Source organism: Leptopilina heterotoma, unplaced genomic scaffold (assembly GCF_015476425.1).
Source record: "Leptopilina heterotoma isolate Lh14 unplaced genomic scaffold, ASM1547642v1 Lhet_97, whole genome shotgun sequence".
In the NCBI taxonomy this organism is placed as follows: Eukaryota; Metazoa; Arthropoda; class Insecta; order Hymenoptera; family Figitidae; genus Leptopilina; species Leptopilina heterotoma.
In genome coordinates, this window is record NW_025111203.1 from 1,537,670 (window position 1) to 1,559,591 (window position 21,922).

The 21,922-nt window shown below is 25.4% G+C and overlaps 3 protein-coding genes across 3 annotated transcripts in view; 2 read left to right on the forward strand and 1 right to left on the reverse strand.

Moving 5' to 3' along the window:
* Positions 1–8,906, forward strand: part of LOC122512278 (protein AF-10) — a 28,040-nt gene extending 19,134 nt beyond the window's left edge. The window contains exons 7-12 of the mRNA XM_043628023.1: positions 1,439–1,903; positions 2,024–2,207; positions 2,291–2,483; positions 2,610–2,762; positions 2,872–3,142; positions 6,942–8,906. Of these exons, the coding sequence (XP_043483958.1) occupies positions 1,439–1,903; positions 2,024–2,207; positions 2,291–2,483; positions 2,610–2,762; positions 2,872–3,142; positions 6,942–7,074 (1,399 nt within the window). The 3' untranslated portion in view covers positions 7,075–8,906. The remainder of the gene's footprint in view (positions 1–1,438; positions 1,904–2,023; positions 2,208–2,290; positions 2,484–2,609; positions 2,763–2,871; positions 3,143–6,941) is intronic.
* Positions 8,907–10,372: 1,466 nt separating this feature from the next.
* On the reverse strand, positions 10,373–12,445 carry LOC122512281 (MIP18 family protein galla-1). Its single transcript, XM_043628025.1, has 3 exons — positions 12,164–12,445; positions 10,811–11,074; positions 10,373–10,597 (listed from the first exon to the last, which is right to left on the reverse strand). The coding sequence occupies exons 1-3, from the start codon at positions 12,309–12,311 to the stop codon at positions 10,500–10,502; spliced, it is 510 nt and encodes a 169-aa protein (XP_043483960.1). The 5' UTR covers positions 12,312–12,445; the 3' UTR covers positions 10,373–10,499.
* Positions 12,446–13,524: 1,079 nt separating this feature from the next.
* LOC122512280 (lactoylglutathione lyase) lies at positions 13,525–19,292 on the forward strand. Its single transcript, XM_043628024.1, has 4 exons — positions 13,525–13,681; positions 14,066–14,361; positions 18,152–18,219; positions 18,678–19,292. The coding sequence occupies exons 2-4, from the start codon at positions 14,066–14,068 to the stop codon at positions 18,866–18,868; spliced, it is 555 nt and encodes a 184-aa protein (XP_043483959.1). The 5' UTR covers positions 13,525–13,681; the 3' UTR covers positions 18,869–19,292.
* The last annotated feature ends 2,630 nt before the right edge of the window (positions 19,293–21,922 follow it).

Below are 21,922 nucleotides of genomic sequence, written 5' to 3' on the forward strand. Positions count from 1 at the left end.
ACGAGTTATAGGTTATGTTTACGACACATTTACCTTGATTAAAAGTTTCTTTTAGTTTCTTTTAAAAAAAAAATAAGAGATTATTGAATATTTAAGATTTAATAAATATTTAAATATCATTGGCTTGCATTAAAAGTTGATTCTCTTTGTTTATTATTAATTCAAATTTTTAAAACATAATCTACAGTTTTTGGCTTCTTAGGTCCCTTTCTTCATATCGCGTCACATATCTTCGTAAATAAATAATTAATTAAAGAAATATATTTTATTATATGCCTTTTTATAATATAATACCACAAATTAACTTCATATAGCCATATGAAACATTTATAGGCAATTTTACAGTCAGGGCATGTTATACCCGCCATATAGTTGGTTGTAACAGTTTCGCGTCACATACTCGCCGGGTTAATCAAGAAGACATTTGTTCGCATGGTCATTTGCTCGAAATTTCGTCCAAACACTGCATTTTTTTCATTGTACATCGCACCCTAAAAACAGTAATCTCATAAATAGAGGAAAAATCCTCTTCTAATATCGTCTCAATTTTTCCTCTAAAAACAAAAGTATCCCACTTGAATGCAGAATATTTTTATTCTTTGGTGGTTAATAATACAAAGAAAACAATTTTTTAAGGTTCTGATATCAAAAACATTGAATTCAATTGAAGTAAATAAACAAATATGTAAATATATTAATTAATGTAAGTAATTAACTATTAATCATTAATTATATTTCTTTAATTAAAGACGTTTAATTTAGTGCATCAAAATAGCTTTTCTTTATCAGTTTATAAAATTGGCAAATAATAAGCGAGAGGAAAATCCTTTAAAGTGAAGAGTATTACTTTTGATACCATATATAAAAGAGGAAAATGTGCATTCAGTTTAGAGGATTCCGCCTCAAATCAAGATTACTTTTTTTAGGGTGCGTCTTGAATATCGCAAACTATTTACATTTACAATTATGATAGTCGATTTCGCCAAAAGTTATTTAAGAAGGAGATTTTCTATCTACAGTCGGGTCTTGACTCTTGGTACACTATCCAAGAAGTTACCCACAGCTACCTCTGTATTACGAAAAAAAACTATGTATCTGGTTGTTTACATTAAGTACATTTTTCTCTTTGAATACGTTATTGCTAAACATAATGCTGTGAAATCTGTGTTCAGAATTGGACGAATGAATGACATTTGCGCCTGATTATAAGCGAATAGTATTACGTGTGTATGAATTCGAATCTTATGAGAGATTTGAAAAAATTATTTTCAACTGAGTATCAGTGGTTATACGATAGCGAGAAAACTATGTTATTATTAATCTGTCGAAATGTTTAAGTGATCTCAGCTGCTAGTTATAATCTTGAGTCAAATAGGAACAATAAAATTGCTCATTAATTTCTAAGTAAAATCATGTGAATTTTCATCTCTTTTTTTAGATCTCAATCATCGGAGAAGCAAGAAAAATTACGTAAACCAAAGCGAGGTTCTACAAGCAATCAGTCAGCAACAACATCGGCACCAGTAGCAGTTCTTCCTCAGATAGTTTCTTCAGTGTCATCCTTATCCAATATCACAGTCGTGACAACGACGAAGCGCACCAGCAGAAACAACCATCCAACACCACCACCGTCAGCGGCGGTGGCTCCCATTCCTTCAATAATACAAGGTCCCACGCTGGGTACTGGTCACTTTAGCAGCGTGGGAACTGGTTCTGGTGGCATTATGGGGCCCACTGTCAAGGATTCGCCGCCCAGCAGTCCCGGCTCCGAGAGCATGAGCAGCAATGGCCCGGGCAGGAGAAAACGAAAGGGCGCTGGCACATCTTCCACTACTCCAACGCCGTCGGCTTCGAATACACCGACTCTCGCCAATCATACAAAAGAGGAGAAGGAAATCAAGTTGTAAGTCTTCATTTTTTAAAATTAAACTTAAACTCGTGTGTGACTTTAATTTTAAACTTGTGATCTATTGATGAGTATTAAATAAAGTTGGGATAAATGACTAAAAACATAATCTTCTAGGTTTCAAAATGGAGTCAGTGCACCACACATGCTGGGCAACCAACTGAATCCCACCTCTACAATGGCACAAAAGATGTCTGACACGCTTTCGCAAGAACTGGAGGCCCACTCCATATTCACCGAAGCAAACAATTCGACCACTAATCTAATAGGACCGCAACTTCATAGTCGAGTGATAGCAACTGTAAGAACTTTAGTGATTTTTTATTTAAACGGTTTCAAAAATTGAGTTGTCCTTTTTAAAATGAAATTAATTAATTATTTTAGATAAGGTCCACTCAACCAGCACCAGCTCCAACATCATTTTCATCAGTTTTCTCAAGCACAAGTACAAATTCTAATGTGAACAGTGCTGGGGGCTTGACTAGTGGAACAATGCCACAAACGCTCGATCAACTTTTAGAAAGACAGTGGGAACAAGGCAGTCAATTTTTAATGGAACAGGCACAGCATTTTGATAGTAAGTATGGAGCCAATCCGTCAACTAAATTTTACAGAATCGTATTCCAAGTCGATTCGGAATATTATTTCAAAATATTCCCATATTTAGTTATTTAATTTTATTGAAATTCGAATGTTTTTGCAGTTGCGTCGTTACTGTCATGTCTTCATCAACTGAGGGCGGAAAATTTAAGACTAGAAGAACATGTAAATAGTCTACTTCAAAGAAGGGATCACCTACTGGCCGTAAATGCACGGCTCGCAATCCCTTTAACAAATCAATCAAACACACACTCAGGTTATAAATTGTTTCATTCATAAATCATTTACATTTCATTATCATTAATCATTTCATTCAATAGATTTCAGCAGGATTGTAAAACGAATATTGTTATTCTTAATTACAGTTAATAACATACACCCATCAGTGAATCCATCACATTCCAATATCTCTCATTCTGAAGTTCCTTCTGCACCTGTGACTTCTATGTCTAGAGGAAGTCGCGAGTCACGAATGAGCAATGCTTACTTACCACATTCAAATTCCAGTAGTCATGCATCCACGTTAGAAAATGGTTTACCTCCCGACCCATCTCCACCCACTGGAACGTCCATGTCTCACAGCCAGTACCAACACAGAGGATCTTTGGTTGCACCTCAACCTAGTCCGGCAATAAGGTAACAATCTTTCATTCTACAAACTGTAGGTTGGGTTTCGAAAATTTTTTTCTAAAACCTAAGGGATATTTCATACATTGTCACAATTAACAATATTTGAACCAATGAAAATTAAGAGTTTACGGAAGTAACCAATTACAACATATCATTCAAATAATAACAGAAACCATGTTGAAAAATTAAAGTGAGCACCACTGAAGTAATCTGCAGCATTATCCGAGCATTTGCCGAAAACACCCTTAGTATATCGGAGTCAAAGTGAAAACTGTTTGTTTTGATTTGGATATTGAAATAAACATCAAACACAATAATTTTGTTATGCATTGGAGTCATGCGCAATAGTATTGTATGTATTGCAGTCATGCGCAGTAGCGGCTAAACTATTTGACCTAAAGAGCTCAAATTTGGTCCAGATATGCATTTTCACTCGTAGATTACAGGAAAAATATAGCGAATGTGATTGGAGGTGATGGTCATAGTGTTGTCAAGGAAATAACACGATTTTTGGCCAAAAATTCATAAAAAGTGACCATCCCCCCCCCTTAACTTCTAAACTATTCGACATAGAGAGCTGAAATTGTGCGTGCTGGTATATTTTTACGCGAATATTACAGGAAAAATATAGAGAACTTGATATGTTATAATGACCATAGCGTTGAAAAGGAAAAACTAAAAAAATTTTTTTTTTAATTTTTTTTTCTAACTTGTACATTATTTGACCTAATGAGCTAAAAATTGGTATACTAGTGTATTTTTACAGTCTAATCACAAAAAATTTATTTAAGAACATTTTTTTAAAAAACATTTTTGAAAAATTTTTAAAAAATTTTTTAGAAATAATTTTTTTTGGTACCAAATGATCTAAATATTAGTGTACGGAATCCGCTATTTCAGTGCCAGTGCAATTCAGAATTTTAAATTATAAAAATTTATTACAAGTACATGAATATTTAATAAACAGGCATCATAGAACCTTTTTTCCTAAAAGCAGGTGAAAAGGGGAATTTTTTTCCTCAAAAAGGGGACAAAAAGGCAGGTTGCAGGAGAGAAAAATTTATTTGTTTATACAACTTGCATATATAATTTAATTTTCTTTTTCCTTGACAAATTTCTTTAACTGTAAAATTATTCGAAAACAGCAATAATTTCTTTTTAAAAAAAATATTTAATCATTATTATTTTTTCAAAGCAATTAGGATTTTTAAAACATTCAAATTTAAATCTTTTTGAAATTCAACAATTTATGAGAATATTATTATAAAACATGAAGAAAGTGATCACTCCGAGTCGAAGACTCGGAGTGATCACTTGCTTCATGTTTTATAATCATTAAAGATAACCGAGTGATAAGATCATTATTTTTTACTATAAAAAATATTTTTACTAACTTCTTCAAAATTATAATAAAGGAGAATGAAACGAAAACATTCGGACAAATAGTTAAATGAAATCATTTAGATTTTGAAAATTGAAAATTTTTTAGATTTGAAAATTTTTTCTAAATTTTTCATATTTTTAACTAACAATTCTGTGGAAATAATTTTTTCAAAATGTTTAATTGAAATTATTTGAAGTTTTTATTTTCAAATATATATTTATTTGAAGAATTTCCGAAGAATCGATGAAATTTCGTAAAATTGAAATGTAAACAAATACATTTGAAAATTCTAAGAATTTTTTTTTAAATTATTGTAAATAATTGATTTAAAGAAAAATTTTAGTTAAAAAGTGTAGAAAATAATAATTGAATTGAAATGATGAAAATAATTTTGAAGAATTGTTAATCAATCTTTTACGTCCGAGAAATAGTAATTATAATAAAGGAGAATGAAACGAAAACATTCGGACAAATAGTTTTTAAAAATTAGTTTACTCCAACGTTTCAAAATCTAAATGATTTCATTTAGATCTACACTTTTTAACTAAAATTTTTCTTTAAATCAATTATTTACAATAATTTAAAACAAAATTCTTAGAATTTTCAAATGTATTTGTTTACATTTCAATTTTACGAAATTTTATCGATTCTTCGGAAATTCTTCAAATAAATATATATTTGAAAATAAAAACTTCAAATAATTTCAATTAAACATTTTGAAAAAATTATTTCCACAGAATTGTTAGTTAAAAATATGAAAAATTTAGATTTTCAAAGATTTCAATTTGAAACTTTTTCAAAATTCAATTATTTCTAAAAATTCACGCTATTATTATAGCGTGAATTTTTTTTTTAATACTTTTAATATTTAATTATAATCGAACATTTTCACTGAAATTCATTTAAAATTAAATTTTATCAGAAAATTCTACTAGAATTCAATTATTTAAATAAAAAATTTATATTGAATAATTGAATGTTTTTTAATATTGAATTCTCATAAAAAATTTTATTAACAAATTTTTAAATAATTAAATTCTTTTGACGAATTTTAATAAAATTTTTAAAAATAATTACATTTTTCGTGGTATTTGACTAAAATTATACTAAAAAATAATTGAAATTCTGCGATGAGTTTGATTATTTATGAAAATAATGGAATTATTGCGAAGAAATTTATAAAAAATTTGTAAATAATAGAATACTTGTGAAATTATTTTATTATTTATGAAAATAATTAAACGTTTGCGTAGAATTATAATAAATTTTTTTTTTAATAATTGAATTCTTTTGGAGAATATTATTAAAATAGTAGATATTGAATATAATTGAATTTAGAAAAATTCGATTCATTTTTGCAAATAATTGAAATTTTGCCAAGAATTTTATTAAAAATTTGGAAAATAATTGAATTTTGAAGAAGAATTTTTATTATTTATAAAGAGAATTGAAATTTTGACGAGAATTTCTTTAAATTTTTAAATATAATTGAATTTCTGCGAAGAATTTTATTATTTTTTATACTTCTTCAAAATTAAAATTTTTTTAGTCGTTTTAACTAGAATTCCTCGATAAATTTATTATTTTTAATAATTAATTAAATATATATATATATATATATATATATATATATTAAAAAATTTAACTAATTTCAGAATTATTTAAATTTTGAAAATTTTTGCAAAAATGTAAGTTCTTTAGAATTTCTAATGAAATTTATTCAAAATTGAAATTTTATAAAATTTGAAGTTAAAATCTTTTCAAGTTCATCTATTTATGAAAATTGTAAACGAAACTATTTTAAAATTCAATTAATTTTGAAATTTATAAAGAAAATTATTCATTAAATTATTTCTAAGTTATAATTTTATGATAGTTCTTCAAGAATTAAGATATTTAAAAAGAAATTATTGTCAGAAATGGAAAAAATTGAAGGTCTTGTATTAGAATTTTTGTTTTTCTAGAAAAAACTATTAATAATAATATTTGAATTATTTGAATGTTAATTAATTATTTCTCTAAAGGTCTGCATTCTGTCTAAATTTTATTATTACACTTTCAAAAAAAGAAAAACTTGTTTATTTTTTATTAGAAAAAGGTTAAAAAGGGTACAAATCAGAAAAAAAAGGGGAATTAGGAAAGCTTCAGTAGTCGAACACTTTTTTCTATAATCGGACATCAGTTAGACATTTTAGATTTATAAAGTAAAAAAGATAATTTTTTAATTACTTCCTGCTTGGAATTGAATTAAAGCTTATTATAAGTTAATAATATAATATTTAAATCCTATAGGTTTTAATATTTATGATTCATTATCAACAAAACTTTATAAACTAGTGAAAGAGTAAAATGAAAAAAGTTATTAGAAAGTAAGTGAAAAAATGAAATTAAAAATATTCTTAATGTCTCATTAAATTTTAGGCATAGTCCAGCCGCAAGTGGATATCATCAGGGACAATCTAGTAATATTATTTTACCGGCAAATGTCAACAGTTCAGGAGTTGTACGAAATTCTTCCGTTACTCCCGATCCACTTAGAGGAGTCCAGAGATAAGGATCTGTGTTATATTTCTTCTTGTGGTTAACTTTTTTAAATGTCAACAATTTCCCTTTGAAATCAAAAATTTATCGGGAACTCGTTTTATTTACATTGTTGTGCACCAAGTACGAAAATAACCAATTTTTCGACGAAAGTGAAAATGCTATTCTCACATTTGGTGCACGCACGATAATTTTTATAACACCTCTACAGGAAAAGAAATGAATATTTATTATTTTTAAAAGCGAAAAATTAATTTTCTAAATATTTTCCATCATGATCCTAGTTTACAGTTTAAAAGTGTATAAAAATAGAAAATAGAACTGCAGCAAAAATTATTCTAAAAGTGCCAAAAGAGTGCAAACAAAGTGTGTTTTGCAATATTAATCTCTAAAGTGTAGTTTACACATGGAAAATTGTGTGTAAAAGTGGCCTAATAAAGACTCAATTCTAAAAATAAATTTTTTTCTTTTTTTTCTATTTTATCAATGTCACTGCTTCTGACTTTGAATGACAAAATTTATGAAAAAACACCTACTGACTTTCAATATTTATATTTTTGCTTAAAAATATGGAATTTGAGCAAACATATAAGTTTTTCGCAAACTTCAACATTTTCTCGACTTGTGACCAAAAAGAAAATTTTTTTTTCTTTAACGAGATTATATCATATAATACGATTAAATAAAAGATTGGTTAGTTTTCCAAATATTGTGCAATATGTTTAACTATTTGTATTATCTCAAAATAAAATGGAAGACAGATGAAAAACTCAAACTATTGACAATAAAAATTTTTCATCTTTATTAGAGTTTACAGTGTTTGTACCAAAGTTTACAAATAAAAAATAATTTATCTCTAGAAAGAATAAAAATATAAAACATTTCCTAAAGACAGAAATTTCGAATCTGGAGAGGTTTTAAAAATCCAAAATCATTGATCGAATATGACTTTTTCAATTTGTTTGAATTACTTTTAAACTAAACTTAAAACACGTCAGTGACAATGTAAAACTGTCAAATTGAAATAAGTCCGCCATATTGGATCCGCCATTTTGAATTTTTAAAATCTGATGTTCTTGTAATTAGTGATCCCAAAAATCTTCGAACAATGAGAAAAACTTTAGAGATGTTTGTTGCAAGTGATATTTTGATGCACGTGCGAAAAATGAAATTTTACTTTTGTAAGATATTAAAATTTTGCAGATATTAGACTCGTGCAATGGACAATTTTTCGTACGTGCATTATAAATATGAAGCACATTTTTACACACTCCTCGATGGTATAAGAAACTGACACATCCTTTTTACATGCAAGATAATTGCCAATTTTCCTGCAGATGTTAAAAAAATGAATTTCTTTGGCTTCATTTTATAATGAAAGACAATTTTTGATAGAGTAATGTGCGCCATTGATGTTTGTACTAAGAAGCGATGTGAAGTTTAGTCAGTACACTAATAAATAATAGATATTGAACGTTTTGCTGGAAGAGGTGTTTCGAACATACAGTAATCATAATTTTCAACCAAACAATATACTCCTTATGTCTACGTAGTAGATAAGGAATAAAGTTTTTGGTTCGAAATAATCCTTACTGTATAAATTAAATACCTTAATGCTATAGTAAATAAAGTGTACAAAAAACAGTAATTCTTAAGAAATTTGTACGATTAGCTGTTAAATGAGCGGCTGAATTCACCTGAAAATAAACAATAGCAATCTTGAAATAAACTAAGAACAATATCACCGAAGAGAGAGTTAATTGTGAACATCGCAAAGTATATATTCATCATGTTCATTGTTATGATAAAATATATATTAACATTAAAGTGTAACAAATATCTGAATTTTGTTTTAATTCTGTATCCATATCCTACTTGAAATAATAGAATTTTTTTTAATCTTGTCTCCTTATCAGGCTTCGCAATCATCTACTAAAACCTTCTATTTACTACTTTTTTTACGTTATGCTACTATTTGGCTACTTTTTTTAGATTTCAGCCACTGAAAGCTACCATTACTATTTTCTTGAGAATTTACACTAATTTAAATTCGCTAATACTAGAAATCAAAAAACTATTCTAAAAAATTATAATCAAATTCTTTAAAACGATTCAATTATTCAAAAAAAAATTGATAAAATTCATCCAAAATTCAATTATTTTCATTAATAATAAAATTTTCACAGGCGTCAATTAATTTAGAATAGCATTTTCGAAAAGATTTTGAAAAAATCAATTATTTAACAAAATTTTCATACAATTCTTTACAATAATTCAATTACTTTCACTAATAATAACATTTTTCATTGAAATTCAACTATAAAAAAAAAAATTATAAAATTCTAAACAATAATTCAATTATTTTCATAAATAATAAACTCATCGAAAAATTTCAATTATTTTTAATACTATTTTAAATTAATTAATCGAAAAATTCAATTATTTTCACTAATAAAGTTTTCCACAAAAATTCAATTACCTATTTAAAATAAAATTTTCATAATATTTCGAAAAAATTAGGTAATTATTTAAAACAATGTTTATAAAATTTTTATGAAAAATCCAATTATTTTAAAAAATAACAAAATTTTTCACTGAATTTCAATTCTTTTTAATCATTTTAATAACATTTTTCGCAATAATTTAATTATTTTCATAAATAATATAAAATTCTTCTGAGGAATTCAATTATTTTTGAAAATTTTAATAAAATTCTTAGCAACGTTTCAGTTATTTTCATAAATAATTAAATTCATCGCAGGATTTAAATTATTTTTAATATAATTTTACAGGAATTGTTAAAAAAAATGTAATTAGGTATTCTTAAAAATTGTATTTCAATTCTTCGAAAAAATGAAATATTTAAAAAAATGTTTTTTTTTATTCTTTGGATGAATTCAATTATTTTAAAAAATATTAGAATTTTTTACAGGAATTCATTTATTTTAAAAAATAGTCAATTTTTTTACAGAAATTCAATTATTTTTAAATATTTTAATAAAATTGTTCGAAGGAAATCAATTATTTTAAATGCAATTTTAATTAAATTTTTTAAAACAATATTTTCATTTTAAAGTATAGATTTTTACCTAAAAAAAATTTTTTTTGATGTTTTTAGAAAATTAACAAAATTTTTTGTTTGAGGTTTAATTTTGAACAAATTCTAATAGACTTTCGTGGATTAGAGGGAAAACATTTATAGGTGTCCTAAATAAATTTTTGGAAGATAGGTCCTTTTCACCGTGAAGCGAGACATAAAGCAAAAAATGTGATATCCTAGACATTGGAGAGGTAATAAATTCTTCAATATATAAAATTGTTTAGAATATATTTATAATACGTTTTCTTTCCTTATTGCTAAAATTTATAAAAACTCTCAAAAAAATAATAAAAAATTGATCATATATATACATTTTATATACAAATTGAACAACATCATTAATAGTCCTCTTTAATACACTTTTCAACTAAATCTCGTAAATTAGGATTTTCCATGGCAGCCGCTATTCTTTCTTTGTCGTTAATCTGCTTATTTACTGAAATAAAAAGCAAGTTTACAATTTTAATTCTTTCAATTTTGCAGACATGACTAAAATGAGAACGAATGTTAAGTATGTATCATATTTTAGAGTGTATATCATCATAAAAAGTTGAATTCTACTTTTTGAATGTAGATGTATTTTTAGAAAGATTCATAGTTATGGAAATAAAATACGTATTAGTTAAACAAAATATAAAATTTAACTCACTTTCTTGTTCTGTTGCGTGAGCACCTTCCTTGATGTAAATATCGAGCTTGTGGAAAGCTATTAAATTTCGTTCCAATTTTATTCGAATGCACAAGCCAATGAGAGTAGCAAGGGAACAATGGGGCACCGTGGGGTTGAATTCTACTCGAATAACGTTCACTCCTTTCGGTGTGGTTTCATCAATACACACACAATCTTCGTAAACTACTTCCAATTCTTCTAAGGTCTGAGGCTTCTCTGGGTCTTTTATATTTCGTAACAAATCTATAAGAAAATAAAGTTTTTAACAAGAATTCAATAATTTATAATAAAATTTTCATAATATTTATTATATTTCGAAAAATATAATTATTTAAAACAATGTTTATAAAATTCTTATCAAGAATTCAATTATTTTCAAAAATAACATGTTTCACAGAAATTCAATTCTTTTTAAACATTTCAATAAACCTTTTCGCAATAATTCAATTATTTTCATAAATAATAAAATTCTTCTCAGAAATTCAATTACTTTTGAAAATTTAATAAAATTCTCAGTAACGTTTCAATTTTCATAAATAATAAAATTCATCGCAGGATTTCACTTATTTTTAATATAATTTTACAGGAATTGATCAAAAAATGCAATTATTCTTAAAAATTATATTTGAATTCTTCGAAAAAATGAAATATTTAAAAAAATGTTCTTTTAAAATTCACAGGAATTCAATTATTTTAAATACAATTTTAATTAAAGTTGTTTAAAATAATTCAATTATTCTTTTACATTTTAATATTAAAATTCTAATTCAATTACATATTTTCATAAATAACAATATTCATCACAAGAATTCAATTATTTTTAAAAGTAATAACTTTCTTCTTGGAAATACAATTATTTAAAAAAAATTCCAATAAAATCGTTCGCAAGAATTCAATTATTTTCAAAAAAAATTTAATAAAATGACACACAGGCATTAAATTATTCTCAAAAATTTGAACATAATTCTTTGTAAAATTTAATTATTTTTAAAAGCCTTTAAACAATTCAATTATTTTCAATATCTACTATTTTCATAAAATTTCCAGACAGAATTTAATTATTTAAAAAAATTTTTGTAAAAATCTTCCTAAGAATTCAATTATTTCCATGAATAATAGTAATTTCTCAGGAATTCAATTATTTAAATTAGAATAATACAAGTTTTTGCAGTAGAAAAGTAACGCAAATTTAATTAAATCTTTTTTTGTGTTACTAATATATATATATAACAAAAAAACTCTTATTATGAATACAACTAATTAACTATGGTTGAAAATAAAAAAAAAGGAAAATGAATTATTAAATTATTAATGAAAAAAGAAAGAAATTACCGTAAACATTTTCCCTGAGTTCAGTTACATCTTTTATGATATTTGGATTTTTTTTATTCAAAATATCGTCTGTTCCATTCATGTCTTTAGATGTCAAGTCATTACCTCTTCCCCTTCCAATTGATAACTTATGTAAGAAAGAAAACATTGCTATCAATTGCAAATAAAAATTGAAAGTTCATAAACCCAACCTTAAGTGGAGAATATTTTTGTTTTTGTAATGAATTTTAGTGACATATATAGATATAAGTCAGGGTGCGCAGATTAATAACATCATCCAATTAGGTAGTTTAGGTTTGGTGGAGGAAATCCAATATGGACGCAAAGTGGATGATAAGGGTCAATCCACAATGGTTCTTGGGTTATGGGTTCGTTCAATAAAAAGAGACGCCTTGTTTTGGCCTAAATTCTGCATGTCAACTTTTGGAAATTCTAACAAATAAACATTCGAACTTTTAATAATTCTAACCGTTCTAACAAATAAATATTTTAACTTTTAAAATTCTAACAAATGGTTAGGCCGCAGTCCCATGGCACCGTTTTGCGTTGCGTTTTGTAACTAGGCCATGAGTGCAAATATAGCAAACATATATCTCCATCTCTCTCACACTCATTGCCTAGTTACAAAACGCAACGCAAAACGCTGCCATGGGACTTCACCCTAAAGCTGTATCTACAATTAGAAAGTAAGACGCGAAACGCGAGAAATTGCCATGTATTTTTCTCGCGTTTCGCGTTTGCGTCGCGCGTTTCTCACTTTTTTTTCGTATTGTAGAGGCAGGTTAAATCTGCCTCTACAGCTGTATCTACAATTAGAAAGTAAGACGCGAAACGCGAGAAATTGCCATGTATTTTTCTCCTCGCGTTTCGCGTTTGCGTCGCGCGTTTCTCACTTTTTTTTTCGTATTGTAAGTCGGTTCTACAATGGGCACGTCGGACGTGGACGTCTGACGTACCGTGCTGACGTCACCCATTTGAATAGCATGGGTGACGTCAGCACGGCACGTCAGACGACCACGTCCGACGTGCCCATTGTAGAACCGACTGTAGAGGCAGGTTTAAGGGTGGAGTCCCATGACAGCGTTTTGCGTTGCGTCGTAATGGGAGAGAAAAAGACGCAAATATACGTTTGCTTGCTGCATTCTCTCTCATTACAACGCAACGCAAAACGCTGCCATGGGACTGCGGCCTTAGAATTTAGGCCAAAATAAGACGTCTCGAAGTACGTAAGCGCCGTTTCTTTTTGATGCTCAGTACACAACGTAACGTAAACCGCATTTTGTTCGAGCCTTTTGTAGATATTGTAGACGCTCCATAAAATGTATACTGCAGAGAGCTGCACATCTTTTACAATTATCTACACGTTGATATTTATTTTACGTATACGTAGAGCCGTAGAGCAAGTCAGAAACCGACGTGTTTTTCTCCAACTCTACTTCGAGTTTCATGAACTCGAAGTCTGCTTATAAAAATTGACTGAATATTTCATTTTAAATTCAAAAACAAATCAAATACAAGGTAAAGAATAGTAGATTCATCCTAAATTTACCCAACTTTTTTGATTTACTAATTTTTATTCAAAATTCTTGTCCTCTTAAATGTTCATAAAAACAGTGTAATATAACCTATAAATGTACTGCTCTGTTATTATAAATTAAGTACCTTTTTTTATTGAACAAGCATAATATTTTCTTCAATTTGTAAGGCACTATTTGTGTGTATCTTAATTTTATTTTCAAGATTCAACACCTTTAGTTACGTCTCCTATTTTCAGATATTCATAAATTAAAAATCATGCTCTTTAATTAATATTTAACAAACGTTAATTGTCTTACGTTATGAACGTTTGAATCTATGACAAATGTGCTTTTAGGTTAATGTGAAAAAATACTTTTTTTTTAGATGGGAGAGGCATCAGGTTTAACAGACAGAATGGCTCGAGAGCTTTGCAAGGAGCCGGAACCTGAAACGAAAGATTACATTATGCAACAAACCATGTTCAGAATAAAAGACCCTCAAAAATCACTACCATTTTACACCCAAGTTCTGGGCTTCAGACTGTTACAGAAACTCGATTTTCCAGAAATGAAATTTTCTCTCTATTTTCTCGGATATGAAAATGGAGAAGATATTCCCACCGACAAAAGGGAGTGTATTGAGTGGACATTCAGTAGAAAGGCTACAATTGAATTGACACAGTGAGAATAATTTATTGCCATATTCATTATATTAAAGATCATTTTCTTGTTACAAAAAAATGAAAATAATATAGTAAATAAGATCCTTTCAGACCTATAAATTTGGAAGAAAAAAAGGGTTTCCTTTAGAAAAAATATAAACACGTGTTCTTTTAGCGGCCATGATCCAGTTTAAAAGGTTGAAACTACATACAGTCTGTCCCCTATTTCCCTAAAAGTCCCCTTTTTTTTAATTTTGGCCCCTATTTTCAAAATTTCCCCTATTTTTTTCGTCGCAGGAAATCAATTATTTTCAATAATTTTTAAGTAATTCTACAAAAGAATTTAATTATCTTGATAACCAATAAAATTCTCCCCATTAAATCAATTTTTTTAAGGATTTTTAATGAAATTCTTTTCCAAAATTCAATTATTTTTATTATTAATCAATCTTTTACGTCCGAGAAATAGTAATTATAGTGAAGGAGAATAAAACGAAAACATTCGGACAAATAGTTTTTAAAAATTAGTTTACTCCAAAGTTTTGAAATCTAAATGATTTCCTCTTCAGGGAGTCTATAAAAATATAAATAAAAAAAAGATTATAATAATATCTTACCAAAAAAATTAATAAATAAACACTCGTCAGCAAAAAATAAAAATAAATTCACCCATCAAACGTCAGAGAAAACATAGAGTTTGGAGTCATAACTAAAATAAATGAGAATCGAAATTATACCTAATAAAGAATTTAGAATGAATAAAGTAAAATAAAATATCAAAATTTTAAATTAAAAAAAATATTTTGATAAATATCAAAGTTCTTCTCAAGAATTCAATTATTGTTAAAAATAGCAAAATTTTTCGCCAAACATTCAATTTTTTTTCAAAAATTTAAATAAAATTCTTTGCAAAATTTCAATTATTTTCAAAAGTTTTTCTCACTTCAATGTTTTTAAATATTTACTATTTTCATAAAATTTATCAACAGATTTAATTATTGAAAAAATTTGTTGACACAATTCTACGAAAAGATTCAATTATTTTCATAAATAATAAAATTTCATTTACGAATTCAATTATTTTCATCGCATAATTTCAAATATTTTTAATACAATTTTAAATAAATTCCTTGAAAAATGCAATTATTATTAAAAATTTTATTCAAACTTGTGGAAAGAATTTAATTTTAAGAAACATTCAATTATTCAATAAAACAATAAAATTCGTTGCAATAATTCAAATATTTTCATAAATAACATTTAATTCCTCGCAGAAAATAAATTATTCTAAGGAATTTTAATAAAATTATTTTCCAAAATTCAATTATTTTGATAAATATCAATATTTTTCACAAGAATCCAATTCTTTTGAAAAGTAATAAAATACTTTGCAGAAATTAAATTATTTTCAAAATTTTTTTAAAATTCTCGCCAAGAATTATATTATCTTTATAAATAGATAGGAAAAATTCTTCTCAAAAATTAAATTATTGTCAAAAATTTTTTAAAAATTCTTCTCAAGAATTATTTATTTTCAAAAATTTTAATAAAATTCTTCTCATGAATTCAATTGTTTTTAAAAATTATTATTTAAATTCTTCTCAGGAATTCAATTATTTTTAAAAAATTTAATAAAATTCTTCAAAAAGTTTTCAATTATTTTCAAAAATTGTTGTAAAATTCTTTAATATAATAAATTTCATTAAAATTTTAATTAAATTCCTTAAAAGAAATTAAATATTTTCAAAAGTTGTTAATACAATTCTTCGTAAAAATTAAATTTTAAGAAACATTCAATATTATTTATTTTTATTTAAATAATTGATTTCTCATAGAATTAAATTATTGTTCTTCGTACTTTTAACTAACAATTCTGTAGAATGAATTTTTTTTTGAAAAAGTTTAATTGAATAATAATTGATGTTATTGATTTAAAGTAGAATTTTAGTTAAGAATTCTAGAAAATGTTAATTCAATTGAAATGATACAAATAATTTTGAAGAAATTACAGTAACAATATTCTTATAATAATGAACTAATGTTTTTGTCAGTCGGTCATCTTTAATTATTATAAAACATAAAGAAATGGATCCATTTCTTTATGTTTTATAATAATATTCTTATAAATTGTTTAATTTGAAAAGGTTTGAATTTGAAATTTTTGAACATCTTAATTCCAATGAAAAGAAAGATGATGGAATATTTATTTTAAATAAAACTATTGATGTTTTCGAATAATTTTACTTTTGAAGAAATTTGTAAATAAATCTAATAGAACATTTTTTTGAGTATCTAATAATTTTTAGAGTGAATCAGAATATTCTTTAGGGTCAGGGAATTAAGTCAAAGTTGTGTTTGGAAATCAGGGAAAAGTCACGGAAATATAAAGTTAAATTTTTGTGGCAACATAAAAAAGTGCATCTTATTTTGATTTTTATAATGCGAAAAATAATTATAAACAAATTTTTCAAAAATTTTTTGTGAATCATTTTTTAATATAATTAAATTTTTCAAATATTTCTATAATAAAAACCTTTTTAAGTAGTTGAAATTTTGTAAAATTTAATTGAAAATAATTTATTTCAAGTATTTATTTACAATTTTTGAAAATCAATTTTTGAAGAATTTTAATTGCAAATTTTGAAAATAATTGAAATATCAAAAATTTTGAAAGAAAAATCTTTAAAGGTAAATTTAAAAATGAAAATTAATGAAATTTTAGCTTCTAATTTTTTAAAATTCAATATTTTCAGTATTTTTAATTACATATTTCCAAAAAATTCAAATACATACAAAAATAATAACATTTTAGACCGACAGATTGGCTCAGTCGGATAGATGCCTGGCGTTGGTGGTCGTTTAAGGACCAAGGGTATAAGTATCCTTGGTTCGCGCCCACTTGGCTTGGTATTTTTCCGGCACGTGAGACAATCTGAGCGGGAGGTTTGACGTCGAGGTATAATGATGTGCACCGTCGATTATTGTCCGGTACACACCATTAGAACTCGACTGTCGATAAACCGGTTGTACTCAGGAGAGGTTTTCTACAGTTTCCCTCTTCTCTGGCGAGAAAACCCATTGACGGGTGGTCCAGGCGCAATGCGAGTACTCCTAATAAAGTCGGCTGTAGACGCAAAATTAGGTTAATATATAGAAAATTTCTAAAGTAGAATGGTTATGCTTAATCCAAAAAAAGTATTTCTCGGGGACTCTTGTCGAAGTGCGTAAGGCCAATAGGGCAGGAGTATAAACAATAATAACATTTTAGAATTCTTTTTAACATTTTGGAGAAAACAATCAAGTTAAAAATTTTTTATTAAAATTAAAAAAAAAATTAATTAGTTTTTTTAAATAAACATTTTTTTTAAGAAATTCACTTATTCTATAAAATTACATTAAAATATTTTGAAAAACTAATTATTAGAATTGTTTTATAATAATTTTTTAAGATTCAATTATCTTCGACCAATGTAAATAAAAATTTATGAAAATTTACTTTTTGGACTTATTAAAATTTTTGAGAAATCGTTGTCTTGTTTAAAATTAAAATTCTTCAAAAATTTGATCATTTTTATTTATATTTTTCAAAAATTCAATTATTTTTAAAAGATTTTAGCAAATTTTAATTGTTTGGAAATTTTTCAAAATTAAAAAACTATTATATTTACATAATTACAATTATTATGAAAAAATCGAGTTTTGTATTTAAATTTTAAATAATTGAATTTTAGAAGAATTTTTGGGAAATTATTAAAATATGATATTAAAAATAGCATTTCGATAAGTATAGGCTTATTTGCATGTTACAGTAATTGGGGTACTGAATCGGATCCTGATTTTAATTATCATAATGGAAATACAGAGCCCAGAGGATTTGGTGCGTAATTTAAAACCTTTAACTTTTCCACACACAGCACCGAAAATTTTCTGAAAGTTCAAATTAACTTGACTGCAACTTTCTGAATCTTTAGTCCCGAAGCTCATGAAACTTGAAATAAATCTTTAATTTTCCACAGTTTTTTAATGTTGGGCGCAAAAGTTTTTAAAATTTCTAAGTTTTTTTAAAACTTTTATTAATTTTCAATAAACTTCCTCTTTTTGTTAAAAAATTAATTTAAGAAAAATAAACTTTCATAGAATGTTAAGTCAACTTTTACACTCAACATTGAAAAACTGCGGACATTTAAAGATTTATTTCTAGTTTCACGAACTTATTCTGAAGTTTCTAAAGATTCAGAAGGTTAAAGTCAAGTTAATTTAAACTTTCAGGAAATTTTCCGTGCTGTATGGATTATTAATCCTTGCAGAATGTCTAATGATTTAATTTCCATTTAGGACACATTGGCATAACGGTACCAGATGTAGAAAAAGCATGTGAGAGATTTGAAAAGCTGAACGTAGAGTTTGTAAAAAAACCCAATGATGGCAAAATGAAAGGAATCGCTTTTATTAAAGACCCTGATGGTTATTGGATCGAAATACTGAGTTCTTCCAAAATGTCCAACATTATTGTGCCCAGCCATTAGTTTTATTATTTTCAAAAATCAGATATTAGATTAGACAAAAATTTTAAATTTATTCAGCTCTTTATAAATATCATTTTAAAATATTTCTAACTTTTAATTATGTTGTCAGTATTTTCTTGTATTTTATCGATTTGCTCATCCTTATTTTTTAATATCTTGAAATTATATTTTTTGACGTTTTTAAACTTTTTACTTATTCACTGAAAGATTAAAAAGAATGTTTGCAATTTTAAATGATTAATATAAAATAATTTTTAATTGTTTTTTAAGAAAGTACTTATATAAATGCACACAGGAATAATATTTGCTTAAATTAATACGATATAATTATTTATAATGTTAAACAAATGTAAAAAATTGTAACAAGAAATTATTTTGAAGAAATGTAAATAAATATAATCTATTTTTCTAGTTGAAAAATGAATTATGCATCTGTTGGAAGATTTTATTCTACCCTTTATATCAATAAATATATACTAAAACTGATATTAAAAAGGGGACATTCACATATTACTTTATATACCTATATTCTTTTCTGGGAGGGAAAAAGGTAATCGAAATATCTCGCTCTTTACAATTTGTTATGTTAAACTGTAGAAAAAATATGCGTGTCTTTTACGTCAAATTTTAATAATGATGTATAATCGACGTTAATTCGAAGTTCAGGCTTGCAGGTTCCCCCCCCCCCTCTCCCCGAAAAATAGTTGAAAATCTGGAAAAACTTAAGTAAATTTATGAAAATTTATTAAATTTCACTTATATTTAGTGTTTATGAACATAAAAATACCATTTAATATTAAAGAACAAATTTTTTTTATCAGACGAAAAAATTAGTTAAACTTTGCTAATTGAATCAGTTAACAAAAATCTACTGAAACATCAGTTATTTTTAAGTAAATGTCAGTATAGAAATATTACTATTTGAATTAGTGCCTGATTTTTTTTCAGTTATTTTTAACTGATTCAAATTTAGCATTATTTCTAAATAATGATTGAAATAATCACTAAAATGTAATAATTTATTACATTTTGGTGTTATCTTTTAGTATGAATGAAATATTATTTCAAATCAAAACCAAGTCAACGGATTACTAACTACCTTACTAACTTACTTACTAAGTTTGTTAGTAAGTTAGTCAGTAACTAAGTTAGTAACAATACAATTATACAATACAATACAATACAATTAAATTAGATAGTAAGTTACCAACTTACTTACTAACTAAGTTACTATTATTTTTGTTTTTTTCGTTGAGAATTTCTACTACTTTAAATTCGCTAATACTAGAAATCAAGAAACTATTCGAAAAAATTATAATCAAATTATTTAAAACGATACAATTATTTGCAAAAAATTTTTTAAAAACTCAATTATTTTCATCAAATTTTGATGAAAAAGAATTCAACGAATTCAATAATTAAAAAAAAAATTAATAAAATATCAACAGGAATTCAATTAATTTTAACAAAATTTTTATACAATTCTTCTCAATAATTCAATTACTTTCACTAATAATAACATTTTTCATGGAGATTCAATTATTTTTAAAAATTTTTTGTTTTAATTTTAAGCAAGAATTCAATTATTTTTAACAATAAAATTTTCCACAAGAATTCAATTATTTAAAATAAAATTTTCAATAATATTTATTATATTTCGAAAGAATAAATTATAATTAAAACAATGTTTATAAAATTCTGATGAAGAATTCAATTATTTTCAAAAATAACAAAATTTTTCACATAAATTCAATTGTTTTTAAACATTTTAGTGAAATTTTTCGAAATAATTCAATTTTTTCCATAAATAATAAAATATTCTTCTCAGAAATTCAATAATAATTTTTAAAAATTTTAAGAAAATTCTTTGCAACTATTCAAATGTTTTCATAAATAATAAAATTCATGGCAGCATTTCAATTATTTTTAATGCAATTTTACAGGAATTGCTCAAAAAATGGAATTATTCTTAAAAATTTAATTTCAATTCCTCGAAAAAATTAATTATTGAAAAAAATGTTTTTTTTTAAATTCTTTGGAAGAATTCAATTATTTACAAAAATATTAAAATTTTTCACAGGAATTCAATTGTTTTCAAATATTTTAATAAAATTATTTGAATAATATCAATTATTTTGTACACAAATTTAATTAAATTTTTTTTTAAATAATTCAATTACATAAATATTATTTGTTCAAGTAAATATTTAATTGATAACAGACAATTAATCGGTTATTTGAATCAAATAAATTTTTTTTCAGTGTAAAAACTTACTAACTTACTAACTAACTAACTAACATACTAAGTTGTTTGGTAAGTTAGTAAATTAGATAGTTAGTAAGTTATTAACTTACTAACTCACTAAGTTACTATTGTCTCTGGTGAAGCTAAATTCGATGAATTTTGACAAATCGTTGACTTTGTGTTTGATTTGAAGTAAAATTTCGTTCATAATGAAAAATAACAACAAAATGGATTATTTTAATCCTTTTTAGTGTTAATTTAATCCTAGTGGAATTAAAGCAATGATAATTATTTTAATCCATTCTGGTGTTCTTTTAACACCTCACGATTTACTGTATAAAAGTTAAGAATAAGATTATTATTTGTTTAGTTTAGATTTTGACTTATTTTGTATTTTAAAATCAATAAAAACTAAAAAACTTCCTTCCTTATAAATTGATGAAGAAAATTATTGTAAATTAGTTAAAAGAACTGAAAAATAGTTTCATATTAATTTCATAACTACATCTAAAACTGTTAGCTTTAAATTTTCGCATTGCCACACCCATTTAAATTTTAACAATCTTTAAGGGAACGAGGATCTTGAAATATACATGTTTTATTAATATTTTTAATGTAAAAATACATTTTTATTGTTCATTGAATAATTTATTGTAAATTATAAAGTTTTCAAGATTTTAATTAACATTAATATAAATAAAATACATTACTACCCCTCTAGTAATGAAAGAACAATTAAATGGTAACAACAAATAAAAAAATTCTATTATTAAAATTAATTAAAATTGAATCGGTATAAATTTATTAAT

Bases quoted from the DNA above. Each gene is read 5' to 3' on its own strand.
- LOC122512281 (XM_043628025.1), bottom strand. From the start codon at position 12,311: ATGTTTTCTTTCTTACATAAGTTATCAATTGGAAGGGGAAGAGGTAAT. The intron at 11,075-12,163 runs GTAATTTCTTTC...ATTTTCTTATAG, and splicing joins ACTCAGGGAAAATGTTTACG to ATTTGTTACGAAATATAAAA. The intron at 10,598-10,810 runs GTGAGTTAAATT...TTTTTATTTCAG, and splicing joins TCACGCAACAGAACAAGAAA to TAAATAAGCAGATTAACGAC.
- LOC122512280 (XM_043628024.1), top strand. From the start codon at position 14,066: ATGGGAGAGGCATCAGGTTTAACAGACAGAATGGCTCGAGAGCTTTGC. The intron at 14,362-18,151 runs GTGAGAATAATT...TGCATGTTACAG, and splicing joins GCTACAATTGAATTGACACA to TAATTGGGGTACTGAATCGG. The intron at 18,220-18,677 runs GTGCGTAATTTA...ATTTCCATTTAG, and splicing joins TACAGAGCCCAGAGGATTTG to GACACATTGGCATAACGGTA.